This window comes from Exophiala aquamarina (assembly GCF_000709125.1).
Source record: "Exophiala aquamarina CBS 119918 chromosome Unknown aczIA-supercont1.4, whole genome shotgun sequence".
In the NCBI taxonomy this organism is placed as follows: Eukaryota; Fungi; Ascomycota; class Eurotiomycetes; order Chaetothyriales; family Herpotrichiellaceae; genus Exophiala; species Exophiala aquamarina.
This window is the reverse complement of record NW_013550584.1, coordinates 2,326,963-2,345,787: the sequence shown is the minus strand read 5'-3', so window position 1 is coordinate 2,345,787 and position 18,825 is coordinate 2,326,963. Positions and strand designations below refer to the sequence as shown.

At 50.6% G+C, this 18,825-nt stretch overlaps 7 protein-coding genes across 7 annotated transcripts; 6 read left to right on the top strand and 1 right to left on the bottom strand.

Moving 5' to 3' along the window:
- Window positions 1-1,679: 1,679 nt before the first annotated feature.
- Window positions 1,680-3,332, top strand: A1O9_05943 (uncharacterized protein; the record flags this gene model as incomplete). Its single annotated transcript, XM_013405156.1, has 1 exon — window positions 1,680-3,332. The coding sequence occupies one exon, from the start codon at window positions 1,680-1,682 to the stop codon at window positions 3,330-3,332; it is 1,653 nt and encodes a 550-aa protein (XP_013260610.1).
- A 649-nt stretch (window positions 3,333-3,981) lies between these two features.
- A1O9_05942 (uncharacterized protein) lies at window positions 3,982-5,045 on the bottom strand (the record flags this gene model as incomplete). The annotated part of the gene is made up of 3 exons (XM_013405155.1): window positions 3,982-4,581; window positions 4,634-4,806; window positions 4,865-5,045. 3 exons carry the CDS (start codon window positions 5,043-5,045, stop codon window positions 3,982-3,984), a joined length of 954 nt encoding a protein of 317 aa, XP_013260609.1.
- Window positions 5,046-5,658: 613 nt separating this feature from the next.
- A1O9_05941 (uncharacterized protein) lies at window positions 5,659-7,095 on the top strand (the record flags this gene model as incomplete). Its single annotated transcript, XM_013405154.1, has 1 exon — window positions 5,659-7,095. One exon carries the CDS (start codon window positions 5,659-5,661, stop codon window positions 7,093-7,095), a length of 1,437 nt encoding a protein of 478 aa, XP_013260608.1.
- Window positions 7,096-8,417: 1,322 nt separating this feature from the next.
- Window positions 8,418-8,954, top strand: A1O9_05940 (uncharacterized protein; the record flags this gene model as incomplete). Its single annotated transcript, XM_013405153.1, has 1 exon — window positions 8,418-8,954. One exon carries the CDS (start codon window positions 8,418-8,420, stop codon window positions 8,952-8,954), a length of 537 nt encoding a protein of 178 aa, XP_013260607.1.
- Window positions 8,955-11,082: 2,128 nt separating this feature from the next.
- On the top strand, window positions 11,083-11,626 carry A1O9_05939 (uncharacterized protein; the record flags this gene model as incomplete). The annotated part of the gene is made up of 2 exons (XM_013405152.1): window positions 11,083-11,315; window positions 11,365-11,626. The coding sequence occupies 2 exons, from the start codon at window positions 11,083-11,085 to the stop codon at window positions 11,624-11,626; spliced, it is 495 nt and encodes a 164-aa protein (XP_013260606.1).
- A 1,562-nt stretch (window positions 11,627-13,188) lies between these two features.
- On the top strand, window positions 13,189-15,025 carry A1O9_05938 (uncharacterized protein; the record flags this gene model as incomplete). Its single annotated transcript, XM_013405151.1, has 4 exons — window positions 13,189-13,219; window positions 13,280-13,910; window positions 13,969-14,252; window positions 14,301-15,025. 4 exons carry the CDS (start codon window positions 13,189-13,191, stop codon window positions 15,023-15,025), a joined length of 1,671 nt encoding a protein of 556 aa, XP_013260605.1.
- Window positions 15,026-16,346: 1,321 nt separating this feature from the next.
- Window positions 16,347-17,303, top strand: A1O9_05937 (uncharacterized protein; the record flags this gene model as incomplete). Its single annotated transcript, XM_013405150.1, has 2 exons — window positions 16,347-16,821; window positions 16,879-17,303. The coding sequence occupies 2 exons, from the start codon at window positions 16,347-16,349 to the stop codon at window positions 17,301-17,303; spliced, it is 900 nt and encodes a 299-aa protein (XP_013260604.1).
- Window positions 17,304-18,825: the final 1,522 nt, after the last annotated feature.

Genomic DNA, 18,825 nt, shown 5'->3' with positions numbered 1-18,825 from the left:
CACGAAAGGGGAGGAGGCAGGCGAATAAGTTCAATGAATAAATCTCAAATATCATTTTTCGTGGCTGGTACCGAAGAGATATATCTCCTCACGGCGGGGACGTTCGACCTTTTTTTTTTCCAGATTCGATTTACCCCTGAGTGAGCCTGTTTGGCGACATATGAGTTCCCCACCACGGGTCTCTCGTCTTATCACGGCGAATGAGGCTCCTGTAAGGAGGTCGAGGACGGAGGCTGATTTCACGAATCGTTCCTCACAGCAGACAGAGCGCACATGACGGTCTCGCATGGTCACTTGGACATGGGCAGGTGATGGGCTGTGCTACGATACGCTGCGCTTTGACCGTGGTTCAACAAACAAGAAGGGAAGACGGTTGGTTAGATTGCTAGTCACAGAATCGAGTGCTTGGTCAAAGCGTAAGTTTGAGGCATGGCTCGAGCACTCCAGGCTGACTGACCATCGCTGTTTATCGCGAGGCTGGGCCCGATCCGCAATATTGCAAGATCGGGACATTAAAATGTATCTCACACAGTAATATCGGTGGGTGGCCTTTGTGAAGTATTGATTCACTTGGCGGGGTTCTCCAGATTGTGTGCAACTTCTTGTGCGTCTGCCTTGATACGGGGCAGAGAAAGATGGGAATAAAAAGGACCGCATCGCGGCAGGGCAGGAGGCGGCTCAAATATTCGGGGCCGGGGTTCCTTGAGGAATAAACCTTCTTTTCATGCTTTGACCGCCGTACCTCTCATCGATGTTCGTACATGCAGTTGACGCATGCTCGGGGTCCCTGAGGGCTGCGAATCCCACTAGCGTCATTCGTCTGCGTCCTGGTCAAATGATCCGTCGAAAAATCCCGAGTGGTCTTGGTCAACTTGAGCTATAGGTGCCGCTGACGGAAGTGCAGGATCAAAGTTCATAGAAAGCTGCGCAATGTTAATTACTGCCTATCCACCGGTCAAGAGGGAAACGTGGCTGGGATGGCCGTGCTGAACCGAGGCAAATGGATCAGGAGGTGCAGCTGAAGCTCATTCATTTCTGCAGTCAACGACAATTTTTGCGGAATATAGCAAAGGTCTCTCTGATGCGGATTGAGACGGATAATATTTTAGGATATGGGGTGATAAATGACTGTTAGCTTTGTAAAGGCTAGCTTTCCGAATTTAGTTTTTCCTTCTTTGTTCAGCCTCGTCCACCAGAATTGGTTGGACTTTCGGGGAGGTCGGCCAGGAAATTCTGTTTTTCCGGTCGTCGCCCAAGCAAAAATGTTCAACTGGGTTGTCCGACATCACTCAGTGGCTTTCTCATTCCGAACAAGTGGGTGTTTTTCTCTGTCTCTAACAGAATTCTCTGTACCGTCATTTACGCAGCCAGTTGCCCCATTCACGAGACACAGGAATCAATCCGTAGGCACGAGAGGTCGGGCATTTGAAAGACCATGTCTTAATTCTCAAAATATAATTTACAGGGGATGAGTGTGTCACCCATCATGGAGGGGCAAACTACAGCCGCCTACCCTACCACCCGGTTCAATCTGATACAAGTGTTGTGATCTACGAGATACCCGCGGCCAAAGGCAGAGGAACAGAAAATACAATTCTCTGCCGATATTGAAAAAGGCCCGCTTTCACAGTCGACAAGGTGACCGATATCTCGATCACGATTCACCGTCAGTTGAGACGATGGTGACGCAGTCAATCTCAAACCCCACACCATCGTCGATCCCCCCCAATGAAGCCGACGATAATGTTCTTTCCAGCCTCCATGACTTCATTACGAAACACAAAATCGATCTATCAAGCTCGCTCGAGTTCCGCCGCGTCCCAAGCCGTGGCCTGGGTATCTACGCTACGGCAGATCTCCCCAGCGGCGAGCGCATTATGCACGTCCCCAGTACGGAATTGCTCACCACAGCATCTATCCCTTCTAGATTTGCGAGCAAGGATCTGAAGTCGAAGCTTCCAGTGCATGTACTTTTGGCCGCGTACATCGCTTTCGGCATGACCGAGGAAAAGAAGCAAGAGCTGCAACCGTGGATGGCGACGTGGCCTCAGATGCACGAGTTTGTCGACTCGATGTGTCTCTGGTGGCCGGAACGGATGAGGAGACCTGTGACGTTGCAGACCGGTCGGGCAGCGAATAATGGTAGGGCTATGGAGGTTAAATGGGGTGATAGCTCGGAGTCGGCATCAGACCGGGCAATCACTTTCCAGCCTGTACCGCAGTGTCTGACGGGTTCTTGGCTGCGAAGCAAGGAAGATACGCCCTCTTCCGAAACCGCAAAGCCTAAGCTTCTAGATGCACAGCTCGCCAAATTCCACAAGCACATCTCCCTCGCGTTTGCTCATTTCCGCTCACATATTGGGGCTTCACCATCGTTGCACGGTGCCTCCCCAGAGCTCACGAGCTTCATCCACGCCTGGGCGATCGTGAACACGCGGTGCTTCTATCACCTGGCACCGGGAAAGCGGGCGCCGAAGGACAGCAACGAGGCCATAGCGCTGGTTCCTGTGATGGACCTGTTCAATCACACCAACGTCTCGAATTGCAAGACCTCCTACGACCGGAAAGGGTTTTACATTAATGCCGGCCAGGCCATCCCTGCTGGTCAAGAGTTACTGCTCAGCTACGGCGCTCATGGCAATGACCTGCTCTGGACGGAGTATGGGTTCACCATGGACGCGAACGGGGATGACAGCGTTGCCGGATTCGACGAACTCGTGCTCGAGGGTCTGACCCTGGCGGAAAAAGACGTGTTGCAGGGTGCAGGGTATCTGGGGAACTACATGCTCACGGCCGAGGGGTTCTGCTGGCGCAGCGAAGTTGTGTCCTGGCTTGGCACCCTTTCGAGGACGCAGTGGCTCCGGTTCGTGGAAGGGACGCTGACCCCCGAGACTGCGGATCGACTGCATGTGGAGAAGATGAGAACGGGGGCCGCTAAGAGGAGGAAAGGGAACGATGCCGCTGTCGCACAAGGAGACGCTGTGGTGCCGAGCGCTAAGGCTCGTGAGAAGCAGCTTCACTGGCTGGCGCTGCTGAAGGCCCAGGTGGAAGTCAGCCTGGAGGGTCTGGCCATGCTCGGTCAAGCTGCCGCTGATAAAAGCATGTTGGACATCTTTGCAGATACAGAGGATGAGCTGACGGCACTCGGTTGGACAGACACTCCAATTAACGACTTCAGGCGAACGCAAGCGAAGCAACGACTTGGGATGTGCTTGCAGAGGTGGACACAGTTACTTGAGATATGCAATGCCGCAAGGATGAGTTTAAAGCAACGCCGAAGCAACAGGGTCTCGGAGGATCCCATCGAAGATGTAAAGTCCAAAGCAACTTAGAAGAAAAGAACATGAATCTTATAAGAGAATAGGATGCAGGTTGAAGGGTTCTTTGGAGGTGAGCATTTCTGCAGTAATTGTTTGCTGCATCACTAGGATTAAATGCCAGGCGACAAGAGCCGCCATTCTGGTCCACTCTGCAACGGCAATGCTAGCACTGAGTCGGAACTCCATAAACCAGGTCAGGCATTAAAGAAGCACAAAAATTTGTGATCTGAAGCTTTATCATGGGTGAGGTGAGGAGTGCAGCTGCAGCGGATCACTCGCGATGAACTCCACAGTCAGTGAACAAGCAATTCTCCCATACCAAGTGCTTGATGTAGCAATATTGTCACGAGAAAGAAACTTGAGAGCTCGGAACCTTCTTGTGGTGGTCGACACGCCATGTTGAAACACAGGCGTCGAAGAAGATGTGAACGATCAATAGTACAGCAATGTAAGCGAGTATCTATCTGACTGATGACAGGTATTGCCGAATAGAAGCTCACCTCAATATTGAAGCCCATCAGCAGCTTGTAGGACTTTCGAGGCCTTAGTCCCCATCGAAATCAGTAACTAAGGGGCACGGTGGAATCCAGACAATATGACACCCACTTTGTCTGTCATGCAAGTGTTGGTACTTAAGCAGAAAATTGATGTAGGAGATCGTTCAACCGTTCTGGGTGCCAACCTTTGTTTTTTTGGCCTTCTTAGGTTTCTTGGGCTTCTTCGCCTTGGGAGCTGGTTGACTCTTGCTCGATCCTGCCATGCTGGCCTTTCTGGCTTGTTTTCGTTGCTTCTTGGCCGTTGCTTTCGCTTGTTTTAGGGTTTGAGAGCCTGTTGAAGTTGAGTGTTTGCGCTTCTTGCCCCTCTTTCCAGTATCAAGGGCAGGGGAGAGAGGCGCTGATTGACCTGAGAGAGATTGCTGCTCTTGGTCAAACGTGTGAGGTTCGGGCGGAATCAGATCGGATGTGGAAGAGCTGCGTAACTCAGTTGTGGTGCCCAATACCCCCTCATCACCAGAATCAGAAGATACTGATGAGGAGATGTCTTGATCCGAAATCTCCCCTTCTTCCAAATCCATTGCGATCAATTGAGCAGCCTCTTGAGCAGCAGCTAGTGCGGTTGCTTCAGCTTCGGCGTCTTCTTGGGCGCTGGCCTCAGCCTTCTCTTTCATGATCGCTTCAAGGCTCTTGAGCTTCCTCTTTGCAAGCAATTTCTCACGGGCCTCTCGCTCCCTACGCTCAAGGTCGTACTGGTCGTTACCGGCCTATGGTTTGTTCAGCGCAAGACGCTGGAGTCATGTACCCACCTGGACTCACCAAGGCATGCTTGATAAATCTGCCTGCAGCCTTCTTGTCGAGGACGAGATGCGGTTGAGACTTGGTGGGTTCAGCTTCAGCTTCTTTTATTTTTTCGAAGTACTGCTTGACCCTGGACAATTCGCGAAAGACTGGATGTTCCTTGGCTTGGACACCATGAAGCCTGAGGTGCGCTAGAGAGACTCATTAGCAAGAGCAAGAGCAAGAGGGCGCCATGAGGCGGCAACCAACAGAATATCAAGGACTCGATGGCATAGACTAGCAGGACGTTGAGTTTTGCACGATCAAGCAGAGGCAACTTCTTGGTGGTGGTAATTAGAGAGTTCACGAGGAGGGGCTCAAGAGTCTCTTCCAGATCTTCCAGGTCATCTGCGAGTTGATCCACCAGGTCAAGGACAGATTTGGTATTCATCTTGCAATCTGGATGGTGGGCTTGAGGATGGAAGTGAATGAATAACAAGCCAGAGTTGAGTAGTATGAAGTTTCCTAGCAGAGCCGCAGCCTGCAAATCACGTGGTACCATCTTGAGAAGTCGCCGCACCTGCCCCATTAGTTGCGCATGCTTTCCCCCTGCACTCCTGGCAGCCAGCCAGACGTGTTCAGTTATTCTTGTGTTTGCCTCTCTATGTTTCATTCAAACGATACGAAGATCGACATTCTCCTGCACAGGCTTGACTTTTCTATTGACTTGTGACTGTATTTGGTGGCTTTCGCAGTTGCAGCTCCTCCTGAACGTGACTCTACCTCTGACATCCTAAACTGAAGCAGAACAGTTGCTCCTCTTACCACTTCCCTCCCCAAGTTTCAGGGCAGGCCTATTGACTCCGTTGGATATTTTGCCCATTTGAATCTCACTACCTTCAAACTGTCTCAGCGGACTCTTCACTACCTTCAAACTGTCTCAGCGGACTCTTCTTCGTCCGCTCCGTCGAGCCCTGGGCAGATGGTCCAACTATATTGTCCATGGCTCTGTGCCCCATAGGAGACCAGGAATATCTGCAGGAACACGAGCAACATTCTCCGCCATGACCGAATCGCAATCATGGTGGTCCGGATCGCCCCCTATTGACGACACAACCAGCCATCCCGACGTCGCGGATTTTAAACCAATCGGGCAGGAAGAAATCCGGCAGCCCACCGAAGAAGAGCTCCTTACAAGAAGGATTCACATCTTAGGCTTGGGTAGTATCGGTACTCTGGTCGCTCATTCTCTCAAATGTCTACCAAACCCACCACCAATTACTCTGATGATCCATCGGGATTCCATGTACCAGACTTACAAGAAGCAATCTCGTACCATCCGCCTGATCAACAAGCAAAATGAGGTCAACGACGAGCAGACTGGCTTTGATGTTGACGTGCTCAACGTTCGTGAGGGCAAACAGGCTTATTGGAAGTTTATTGCTGACGTGCCTGGTGCTCGCGGAACTGCTCCTACCAATCCACCTGAACCGCTTGAAAGATTGCCTTCCGGCGAGACTTATATCTACAACTTGATAGTGACCGTCAAGGGGCCTACCACCATTGGTGCTTTGCGCTCTATTAGACATAGAGTTGATGCAAACTCGACGATATGCTTCATGCAGAATGGCTTGGGTCAGATCGACCTACTTAATACCCAGGTCTTCACCGATCCCAAGACGCGTCCTACATACATGCTTGGTATTGTTTCTCATGGCGCCTATTTGTCTGGCGAATTTGCCGTTGTCCACGCTGGATTCGGTTCAATCGCCTTGGGCATCCATCGTGATCTAGATCGCTTTCCATTACCCCCGAAGTCTTCAAATTCCAGCCTCTCTGACATCTCCGAAGACCAGAGGAAGATCAACTATCCCACAGACAAAGAACTCTTCTCCAACATTTCATCTCGTTTTCTTCTACGCACTTTGACTCGATCGCCCGTACTGGCATGTGCTGCATTTCCCTACCTTGATCTTTTCCAGCTGCAGTTGGAGAAATTGTCAGCCAATGCCCTATTGAACCCAATCACCGCTCTGCTCAACGTACCAAATGGCGCATTAATGCAAAACCCATCACTCTCGATGGTGCAACGAATGTTACTGGCCGAAATCTCACTGGTTCTACGAGGTTTGCCTGAGTTGGAAGGCATTCCCAATGTTCAACGAAGGTTCTCCGCCCAAAGGTTGGAGCTTTTTGTCCTAGGCGTGATTGCTCGAACTGCAGAGAATTCCAGCAGCATGCGCGAGGATGTCAGGCACTCCAACATGACGGAAATTGATTTTATCAATGGATATATCATTAGCCGAGGCGAAGAGCAAGGTATCAAATGTGCCCTAAATTTTATGTTGATGCACCTGGTCAAAGGTAAAACATGGATCCAGCGCGGCGCAGAGGCTGCTAGCTTGCCGTATGGTACCAGTCGAATGGAGAGCGAGGTCGATTCCCGAGGCATCGTCACCCTTGATGACACTAGCATACCAGCCAAGGGCAAGGTTCAGTAACCTTTTGTTTGTTGCCCTGGTCCAAGTGTATTGACTACGACTTTCGTGCGGCAATAAGACGATGCGGCTGTCACAACAATAAATGGCAGATGACAGGATGTCATTATCCATCAACCAAAACCTTGTATCACTACGTCAGAAATTTCAATTAATTCGGAGTTTCCGTCAGCAATAATTGGGTCATTTCGTTTTCCAAACTGCACTAAATCCCAAACGAAGTGGCGCTTATTGATGTTTGATATTGCAGCTGATGATGGGCATGCCTGATACTTGATCGATGGATGTCAGAAACACCAAACGCACAGATGATACATCAACCTCCACGAGGCCAAAAGCCTAGATTCAAATGTGATATCGCTAGTCACGAGTCGGACGAGTCTTGGGCGAGTTGGAAAGGTTACATCTTACGATGGATTCAATAGATTTGCGATTGGTCTCAGGCTGCCTGACTTCCAGGAGCCTCGATTTTTTCCCCCTGGAAGGATTGTAATGAACGGCCCGGGAAACAAGTGGAGTGTATTCGCTGACACATGAGAAATGAAAGGATTTTTCAAATTTTCACTGTCAGAAGGGAGTCTGGGAGAGTGGCAATAGCAGGCCCAAAGCAGTTCCAAAAATACTCCAAGCTACGTGGGACAGCAGCGACGAAGAGAGAGCCACACCTCGGTCAGGTGTCTCTTTCGACCGCGGGGAGACGAAGATAAACGAGAAACAAACTCCAATATCAGTTAGGACCAAGCGTCAAGTGTCAAATTCTCGAGCTTCTCGACCACGCGGAGACGAGGACAATGACTTGGCGGTAAATTGGCAGCATAATCATGATGCGTGCTTCTTGTGGGATAGTGGGGCTTTGGGGATAGCCCAAACGGTCGATCGAGCAAGGGTAACTTGATCTGGCTAGCAAAGCATCCCAAATCCCAGGCCAGGCGCATCGCTCTAAATCTGGATGGATCGTGTGGCTGGGGTTGGGGTTGCTGAAGCGTCCAATCTAGTGATGCTCCGTGCCTATTTACACCTGTTGCCAATTTTCCCACAAGCATAGGAGTCTAGGAGGAGCTAGCATCCTTCCGAGGGTGGAGCAGAGATGACCATGGCTCGTGGGACATGTTACCGTCCAAGCGGATGCACAACAAGCTGCAGCTAACTGCCAAACACGGCGGGGTTTTGGTCTATATAACTTGCAGCTATCCCCAGCTGAAATGCTCTCGTCCAGTCCAAAGCATCTACCACATTCGCTCAATACGCCTCACTCGTTACCAATACTACTTCATAACCACAATCGTTTCTAAATCTCCCCCCGAAGAACCCAACAATCCATCAAGATGCGCTTCACCGTCGCTGCCACCGCTGCCCTTGTCTCCTCTGCTGCTGCTGCTCCATGGGGACCTGGCGGTGCTTGGTGGGGCAGGCCCAACCCAGGCAAATGCTTGACTGCCGACTCGGCTCAATACCTCGTCGACGGCTTCGAGGGTCTGATCTCAGCCTACACTGACGCCAACGCTGACAAGCTTTTGTCCGACGACTTCAGCGACTACTCTGACAGCATCAACTCTTTGGCCGGTATCCCCGTTGGTCAAGTCACCTTCCCCAGCAAAGCTGCATTCAAGGCTGGCCAGGGCGCACAGCCAGCTGTCCCCATTTCGACTCTCGCCATTGAGTCTTTCACTTGCGATACCATTGCTCTCCGTTGGCTCGTCGGGCTCCAACCTGAGCCAGTCAAGGGTATCACCATCTTGAAGGCATCCAACGCCCAGGGCAAAAAGGATACCTGGCAAATCAAGACCATCTTCACCGAGTTCAACAGCATCTCATGGTTGAAGGACATTGGTGGCAAGGTCACCCTGCCCGGCCGTTCATAAGCAGATTACACAAAGGGTTACTTTTCAGATGCAGACATAGGGTCATTAGCGCTGGCGTCAAAAGTTGAGATTTTTTTGGTCTTCACCAGTACATAAGAACTTGAAGGTGGCGACATCATGCGGTCGATAACATGATAAGACCAGAGCTCGGTGTCAGTAACAGGTTATTCTTTGCAAAGCCGATTAATATTCAAGCATTTAATATGGATACTCTTCTTTACAATACTTCGTCATTGTTGAGACATCTGTGACGGCTGGTGCATTTTCCCCGTGCCCTCTACCCGAATCGTGAATGGTGATACAGTTTGGACGAAGCGGCCCACCATCCTAGCTCGCACAAATTGACGCAATTAAGCTTGACAACGATAAAGGGCCTGCTTTGGGGCTTGAGGCTTGGAAGGTGGCTTGGAGGCGTAATCGGCGCCTCCCTTCTAGCGCCAGGGTCTCGATACCTGAAGCAGGGAGGCGTGTCTTGAATCTTGGACCTTCGAGCCAGGCAAGCCATGATCGATTGTCAGCAAAGTTTGCTCAACATTTCAGGGCGTGAAGGATCACACCCAATGTGCCGCGGTTTTTGTAACAGATTATGCACTGGGCCGGATGCGGCTCATGAATTACTGTAATTACTGCGATGGGTGGTCCCGCTCCAGTATACGATTTCTAAATCGATGTATTTTACAGCTGAGAAAGAAAGGCTGTTAACTCCACCTGAAGGCTCAAATTGCGTTGTGTACACCGCACCTCACCACCGATCAATCCGTAAAAAGTGCAAGATTACTACCATTGTTGTAATCCCTTTTTTGCCCTTTCACTTTTTTTCCGATCGCCAATGAATGCCTGTCACTGCCTGGCTAGCTAGCTGCTGGAGCTGCCGACTTTCAAAGCTGGGAACCTGCATTATCGCGCAAAGTTAGATCAGGAAGCCTGCATCTTGCCCCTGGGGGGTCCATCGCCTATTATTGCAACCAGGTCAAGAAGAGGACCGTTGCAGGAGTGCCTCGTGCGTTTCGCTTTGGCTGCTGGCCTTGTTCAATCCCCAGGACCTCATAACTAGATCTGTCTCATACTAGTGTACGAGGAAACTCAAGGGCGGTGTTCTCTCCTGCTAACTGGGCTAAGTATGAGTTTTATGAAACGACGTTACGAATTAGTTAAACCAGCAACCAGTAAGTGCAACGCCCAACGCTTCGGACATGCCTAACGTCCCCCTTCGTCGCTAAGGCTTCCTCTAGCCTCAGTACTCCGTAGGTAGACGCAGGAACGAAGTAGTAATTACCCAGTTCGCCGCAGGCATGTCTCCACATTCTGCTATTGAAGTCGCCCGTAGACTAACCAGCTACCTGTACAGTAGTTAGACTAATACTAAATAATATGGGATGTGCCCTCGTGCCTCCCAAACGGTAGCGCTGCGATCGTCGTCCCCTTCCCTTGCAAATTACAAGCTTTCCCCTGGCCTATGGACAGCCTGATTCCCCAGAGAGCCGTTGTAACCTTCAGCAACAACACTAATTTCGCCAAAAATATCCCGGGGGATGTGATTGAGAGTACTCGTAATGGCAATCTGTTCAACTTAGACTTTGAGCTGGGAAAAACATAACGAACGATGAGATTCCGGTGGCAGACTTGTGCGGATGCGATGGATCCTGTTTTGGCACTCACGAAAATGTGGCGAGAAGCCTCACCTAGCTCGCAGAGGGTCCAACTGAAGGGACTCCTAGTCCCCCAAATATATACCCCCGAGCGGCTAGGGAAACTTGGTCGGTAGTGAATACTTGGACCCAGCTTCTGACCTTCCAGCCATAGCTTCATGATCCTTCTGCAAGCTTCTTCCAGCCGATGAATGTCTTAATTGAACCTCCGTTCTTTTCGAGCCCGTGAATTGTTGCCCTAGCTAGCACCAATGTTCCCCGTCTCGATCGTCGCCAATAATACATCTCAACGCAAGTTGCAGGGAAATCTCCCACGACATTTGGAGGTAGGCGCCGCCGCTTTTGGAGGCGCTCTCCCCCCTCAGCCAAGGAAAGTGCCCCCCACTACTTTGAAGGCAGCTTTTCCTTTCTCCACTGCCACCCCAACATCGCGTAAATAGGTACCATCATCATGACCATTCGCCGTCGCCATCACAGCGATGGATCACCCAATCCCCCTCGGTCCGCAGCCGGATTTTAATCTCCTGGGCCAACATTTGATTTCTGCCGGCGATGAAATCAAGAAAGCCCAAAATCTACCTACAATCACCATTGGAGAAAGAATCCTAGCCGAACTTCAGCAATTGAGACAGGATGGTCAGCAAATGAGACAGGAATTTAAAGAGGCCACTCAGGCTATTCGTCAAGACCTCGCTACTATGATGACCGCAAGGTACGCATTACCCTCCTATTTTCTAATATTACTATAGCTAATTCTATAGCAATCACAATAATGCAGCTCGAGTTCAGAATTCCTATCTTACGGACCGATCGAACTCTCTTTTGCCGTTCCTCAACCCCTTAACTGGTGCTATTATTGCTGGATTCCCTACCACGCCCGCAGAAATTGAGCGAATGGATGAGCAAGAAGTGGATCGTGTCTCACAGCAACTTGGTGTACAGGCTCTTGGTCTTACTATGACTCTGGCAGCGAAGAGAAGACAGCTAAGGGCGCACATCGGCTTAAAAGCACAAAGTGCATGAAGAGCACGAACTAAAATTGTATTAATAGATGATGATTAACGAAAACAAATGTAAGGTAGTGAGCAGTTATATCCTCCACCAATGTTATGGGCTGAACCAGCAGCTGATTTCCCTGCAATAACTTTACGAAGAAAGCATTCTGGTGTGCGATGCGAGCAGATGCTGAGAGATTGCAACAGAGAAATTACAGTAGATCCCGTCTGAGCTCCTCTAGGGTCGCTTGACGGTCGAAACAATAACCAAAGGAGCTATTCGTTGAGATCTGCAGAGGATCGGTTCAGGCATCGAGATCCTGTTCCTGGAACGCGCAGGCCAAGGACATCCTCTCAATCTAGAAAGCCACAGAGGTTCTATTGCCAGACACTCCCCGGATTCGAAATGCGTCAGCAGAGCTTTGTAGCAGGTCACATGCCCTACGAATCTGAGCTGCATATATCTGTAACATATTCATGAACGAGCCGTTGAATAGATGGTTAGATTCGAACAATACTGCCTGCGCCTCACTGTGTGGCCGTGCCTCGGGGACAGGTTCGAGCCGCTTCTCCATCTAGTGGTCTGTTCCCGGTCTCAATCAAATTGTAGTGAGCTGACAGCTGGCCGCAGAGCTCTGACCAGGCCAATGCTTTGGACCGAGAATCAGTAATTATTATCAAAAGCTCAACGGAGGGCTAGTTCTATGGTGGAACCGGACCTGATGCACGGGACCGTGCCATGTGTGCAATTAGTACAAGATTATCACAACATGGCCAATGCAGCGATCTCATCTTGTGAGGCAGCCACAACAAAATAGCTGTGCGCAGCCCTGTGAGCCGTGTTGTGATTGACCATGTACGCGTAACTACACCGTAAACATTAGGGAATTGCGAGTAGGCACGAGCGATAAGGGGCTTGGTATGTAAATGTGAAGAGTCATAAAATCAGCCACACCACTCTGGCATTTACGGTGCTACGCATCATCATGTCGTATAGTTGCCGTTGCTGTTATTCAGTGACAAGCCCAGGTAGGCAGGCCACCTAATAAAAATAATGAATGCATGGCAGTCGCGGAAGAGTATCGATACGGTGGAGCATACATTCTACTCAAGCCAAGCCTGTGTTGCACCGAAGTCAGACATTGGCCCCAAAGAGAAATGACCGCATCACCCGGAAGCACGGTCTCACCGGGCAGTTACGAGTCACCATTCATCACTCAAACTGCCCCTCACGGAAAAGGAAGAGCTGGCCATGCACGACCCCTCCAGGTAGTCTGGCAGTGGCTCGACACTGGGAACCACGATATTCACCATGGACTATTGCTGCTTCCCGGATACACAGGTCTCCAAAGGCAAGCCTCCTAGCTCCTAAAATCCACAGCCTGCATTGTATTCCGGATGGAATGGTGACCTGGTTCCAACGCCAATGCATCCCCAGAAAGTCATGTTGTCATGGATTCGACGACTCTGGACAGGCGTGATCTTGTTTCCAACTTCTTGAACAGAATCCCCTGTGATTCTTTCCTCAACATCTTCCTCTGAGTCTGCTGTTGCGTTCCCAGGAGAATATTTGTTCCCAGCCTAATAGCCATGAGCAAGCCCAAGAGCGTTGTCGTCGTTGGTGAGTTCAACACCCACACCACAATCATGCCTCGAATTCACCTCTAAACCTTCCACCCAGGCGCGGGCGCGGGCGGTATTGCCAGCGCTGCCCGACTGGCCAAGGCCGGCTTGCGGGTCACTGTAGTCGAGAAGAATGATCACACAGGCGGTCGATGCAGCCTAATATATGACCATGGCCACCGCTTTGATCAAGGCCCTTCGTTGCTTCTACTTCCAGGGTTCTTCGAAGAAGCTTTCGTTGACCTTGGCACCTCTCTTGAGGCCGAGGGAATCGAACTGGTAAAATGCGAGCCTAACTACAATGTCTGGTTTGGCGATGGAGAATGTATCGAATTGTCCACCGACATTGCAAAGATGAAAAAGACCATCGAGCGCTGGGAGGGCAAAGAGGGCTTCGAGAGATATCTGGCATGGATGCAAGAGGCTCATGTCCATTACGAGGCCAGCACCGCTCACGTCCTGAGAAAAAATTTCTCCACATTCTGGGCGATGCTGCGTCCGAGCTTCCTGCAACACCTGCCTGCACTTCATCCCTTTGAGAGTATCTGGAGCCGAGCATCACGTTATTTCAGGACAGACCGACTGCGACGCGCCTTCACATTCGGTAGCATGTACATGGGCATGAGTCCATTTGAAGCCCCGGGTACATACAGTCTTCTGCAGTATACGGAATTGGCAGAGGGAATCTGGTGAGTAGCAAATCCATTCACTGCAGTGTACGAGGACAGCTGACTGATGAGAAACAAGGTACCCCAAGGGTGGATTTCACAAAGTGCTGGATGCCCTGGTCCAAGTTGGAGAGAGACTTGGAGTCAAATATCGCCTGTCGGCCCCAGTAGCCTGCGTGAACGTGGATGGCTATTCCAAGCGTGCCACGGGAGTCACGTTGGTCTCTGGAGAGATCCTGAACGCTGATATCGTCCTGGTAAACGCTGACCTTGTTTATGCGTATAATGAGCTTCTACCACCCTCAAGCCAAGCATCCTCTCTGTCCAAAAGGGCTGTTTCCTGCTCAAGTATCTCATTCTATTGTAAGTCAGAAGATATCAAAAGCCATGCCCCCAATAACGCCTGTCTAGGGTCAACGGACAAAGTTATCCCGGAACTGCACGCGCACAATGTTTTTCTTGCAGATGATTATCAAGACAGCTTTGATGATATCTTTAAGCGACAACTCATTCCGAAGGAGCCGTCATTCTACGTTAACGTACCATCCAGGGTCGATCCTACAGCAGCCCCAAACGGTCACGACAGTATTGTTGTACTAGTTCCCTGTGGTCACCTGCAAGAAGGTGAAGTAAGCCGTGGATTGAATCCTCAAAACGTTCAAGACTGGCAGTCGATAGTGTCAAAGGCTCGCAATGCAGTATTCGATACGGTCCGCCTGAGAACCGGTGTTGATCTCCCGGCGCATATCACCAATGAGATCATCAATACTCCAGCCTCGTGGAAGGAGAGGTTCAACCTTGACAAGGGTGCAATTCTAGGTTTGAGCCACTCATTTTTCAACGTTCTCAGCTTCAGACCCGGAACAAAGCACCGCGACATCAAGAGCCTCTATTTCGTTGGCGCGAGCACTCATCCTGGTACAGGTGTGCCAATTGTGCTTGCAGGAAGCAAAATCACCACAGGGCAAATCCTGGATGATCTAGCCATGATCAAACCATGGTCACCTGGTTTCCATCCCAAGAAGAGAGTCAGCACCCTCGACAAGGAAGGAAGGGTACCACCGGACCTAACCCGCACCGTTGTTTTCCTACTGTCCCTGCTGATACTGGCGCTGTACCTCTATCCTTTGAACTGATCGGTCACAAAATTCCCTCAAACTATAGACTCATCAAGCCTGGAGTTCCGGATTAGACTTCGTATATACCCATTGTCATTAGTCACCCAATCGACCAGTAAATCCGTCTGTCAAGCAAATTGTTCGCAGGTGATCACCTGAGCCGAACATTGTCCTTCGACACTCATTTTCCGCACATGCAAATGATGCTTTAGAGTTTGAAGTTGGAAAGGCCAAGAGGGGAAAACTTGAGGCGGTCATGAGATCAGTCTGTTTTCATTTCTCCGTTTACTCAATTGTTTCTGGTCGCCTGCAGCAGCGATCAATTACTTACCAGGGTCCGGGAGTCACGGATGCTCCATCCAATGGGCTCACGTCTAATGATCCCAACATTTTAGTTACAGGGCGCTCGCTTGATTCACTTGAGCCCTGCCAGCGACAACAATGGCTGAGGTCGCCTGGCTTTCATGTTTCTGACAAACGACTACATGGTTTATCCATCCTATTCAAGTGGAGACCCATCGTCATAAGACTGACCGAATCCGGCCAATTCCGGCCTTCCATGTCAACACGCACACCGCACTTCACTCGTCGGGCATCTTTCTGGAGGATCAACCTCGTATCATAACGTCCCAAACTGGACGAAGCCCACTACTGCACTCTCGAAACAATCGACCAAGAGTCATCCGAGCTCTAGGCGAACCATCGGCCGATCATTTCCGCGGCGGGGCTATCTTGTAAGACGGTTGGGCCAAACTGACCAGGTGTCAGGCCATTTTGTACGATCTCCATCACTCTGACTGAGCCCTTTGAGCCCAAATTGGTGGAGAGATGAGCCTATCGACCTGCAATTCGTGGCACACCCACGGGCTCTTATATCAATGTGAGTAATTGATTCTAACCTTTCCAGGCCTGACCTTGGCGCTATGACCCACACAACCCATGCCCTGCAGAGCCTTGCGATGGATGAGGTAAACTTCACTTTCTCCGTTGGGATCGCTTGCAGAGGAGCCTATCTATTATTCTGCCAGAATTGCTGTTGGCTTCTCTTTCGGCTGCAACGGCTGGCCCAGGAATATCCTCTTCCACGCCAGGGTCTGCCCAGTGCCTGCCAACAGGAGGAGACTTCCGTTGCTCTTACCAATGGCGACAACATGTCGACGTCACTCATTGCTGTCTTCTCTCAAACCTCTGTCTCTTGAGAGAGATATAAAAACGAGCTGCTCGCGGCGTCTTCAAATCAACCCCCACAGGTCAGCAACCGTGTCAAGGAGCAGCAAATTAATGAGACCACCAGAGGAACAGCGTCTCTTCCATCACACGAGGCCCAACCACTTTCAAAATGCCTAACCAAGCCCTTGAAATCAATGGTTTCACCAATACGGTGACTACCGACAACCACATCACCACTCGTGGAAGCGACTGGTACTTCACTGTTACCGCCGTCTTCGGTGCAGCTACCCTTGCCATCTGGGCTTTATCATTTACCAAGACCCGTTCTCAACGACTCTTTCACTATATCACAGCTGCTCTTACCCTTGTCTCTTCCATCGCTTACTTCTCGGAGGGATCGAACCTGGGATGGACTGCAATTGAGGTTGAGTTCTCCCGCAGCTGGCCCAAAGTCGCGGGTGACATGCGCCAAATCTTCTATGTTCGCTACATCGACTATTTCATCACCACTCCTCTCTTGTTGGCTGATCTCCTGCTGACCGCCGGCCTCCCCACACCAACTATCTGGTACACCATTCTGATCAACCAAGTCTTTGTTGTCACCCGTCTTGTTGGTGCTTTGGTCAAGTCAACATATAAGTGGGGTACGTGTTCTTCCGGTGTCGTTAACATCTTAAGATACTGACAATTATCGCCTACAGGTTTCTTCACATTCGGTGTTGTCTCGTTCTTCTTTGTCGCGTACACCATCATTTATGAAGGCCGTGCTTATGCTCGTACTCTCGGTGCTGATGTCTTCCGTCTGTACAACATCCTTGCCATCTGGACTGTTTCTATCACTCTCGTCTATCCCATCATCTGGGGTGTTGCCGAGGGTGGGAACGTAATTCCAGCTGACTCCGAGGCTGTCGCATATGGTGTCCTCGATCTTGCCTCTAAAGTCGTCTTCGCCGCCGTCCTCCTCTGGGGTCACCGCAACATTGACATCGAGCGTCTTGGGATCCACATCCGTGATGCGGAGCAGCTCCCTGTCGCACCCGTTGTGCCCGAGAAGAAGGCTGAGGCTGACGCCGCCGCCGGCGTCACGGCTCCTCCGGCTCACTCTGTTGAGCCCGAGACCGTCTAAACGTCTCGTGATGGTCCCACAAGCATCGCTTGCGATTGAGTGGGCGAAGCATCATCTCCAGTCTGACACATAGAGCCTCGAATGTGTCGTGCAGGCTCTTCCAGACTGGCGCCGCTCTCAACCTAGCAAAAAAGACCAATTCGGTTCTGATGAACCCTCTCCGAAGCTCTCTCAGGCACTGTCACTTCCCAACAACCTCTTGCTATAGTAGCATAATTCAGTGCGACTATGATCCGCTCGTTCCATACACAACAGCAACAACAATACTGGAAGGCTTCCTCCATTAATAATCAACGGCTGCAACATCTAATAACACCTCTGAACGCAGCCCACTGCACACATGAATCGGAAGGCAACAATAATGATTGGATCAGTTTTTGCTATAAGATACCACTTGCTGCGAGCGTTGGGAATTTGCCGCCCTGGTCTCCTTTTCTCATTTATATACCCCACCGATCATGATCACTCTCGGAGTCGATTGATTGATTGGTTCACCTGATTTGACTGCCTGCCGGGTGCATGAGGACCTGGGTGAGCGGGATATATTTATCCTGCCTTGCCGCCATGCCATTTTCCCTGCCATACAGACCTACGTACAATGCACTACCTCATTAATACTATCTTTCCACCTCTGGATAGGACTCTTCCATAGAATACCTGTTCTGGTAGTCTTCGTCCTTGAGACGCTCTTCACATGCCCATCACTCTGCTTCCCCTTTTTGGGCTTCTCGGAGCTCGTGTGGGTCTGCGAGAGCCTCCAGCTAGCCAACCAGTTCCATCCGTCGTTAACCGGTGCGTACTTACTAGCATTGCTCAACGGTGACGAACCCCTCAATCACCCGCCATTCACCTTTTAACAGCGGTATGTAGCTTACTCACAACGCCCCGTTGCGGAGCTGCTGCGTCTGCAGATACCCTACCACAGCAAGATTTGGCCATCCTTGGTAGAATTGTCTGTCTGTCACTCGTGCGTTATCGGAGGAACATGCATGCGTGAGACGAGTGATTCCATTGTCAGGCCGTTCGTTTACATGTGCAACTGCTCCTGTGGATCAGAGCCTGCCCCGCGTGCGTACGGTACATACCCCTCCCTGCCTCAAGGGAAACATTGCACATTGGTATTTAAAAACCACCAAGAACGGAGAGCTCGGCTTTCCGAGTCTTTTCAGTCTTCTCTCTTGCCTCTTCTGTCCTTTCTAGGATTTTATTGACATCGTAACCCTTCATCTCTTGACTGTACCTGAGCTCCCTCCTCGTTCACTCTCCACCATAGCGGCACCCTCTGAGCGCTCCATCTCTGAATACATTCCTTGTCTCAGACCCACATCAACCAGTCAACGGGTACGCACAGGTCAAAATGAACCTACCTAAGCAGGCCAGAGCAGCAAAGAGCAACCATGGTCGACCTTTTCTCCGGAAAGGGCTGGGACTTATCCATTAGAGTGATCGAGGTAACAATTCTCAAGGAAGAAAATTGGCATGGCGGGTGTTCAATCCCGGGTGCGGGGGTTTCTCTCTCTCG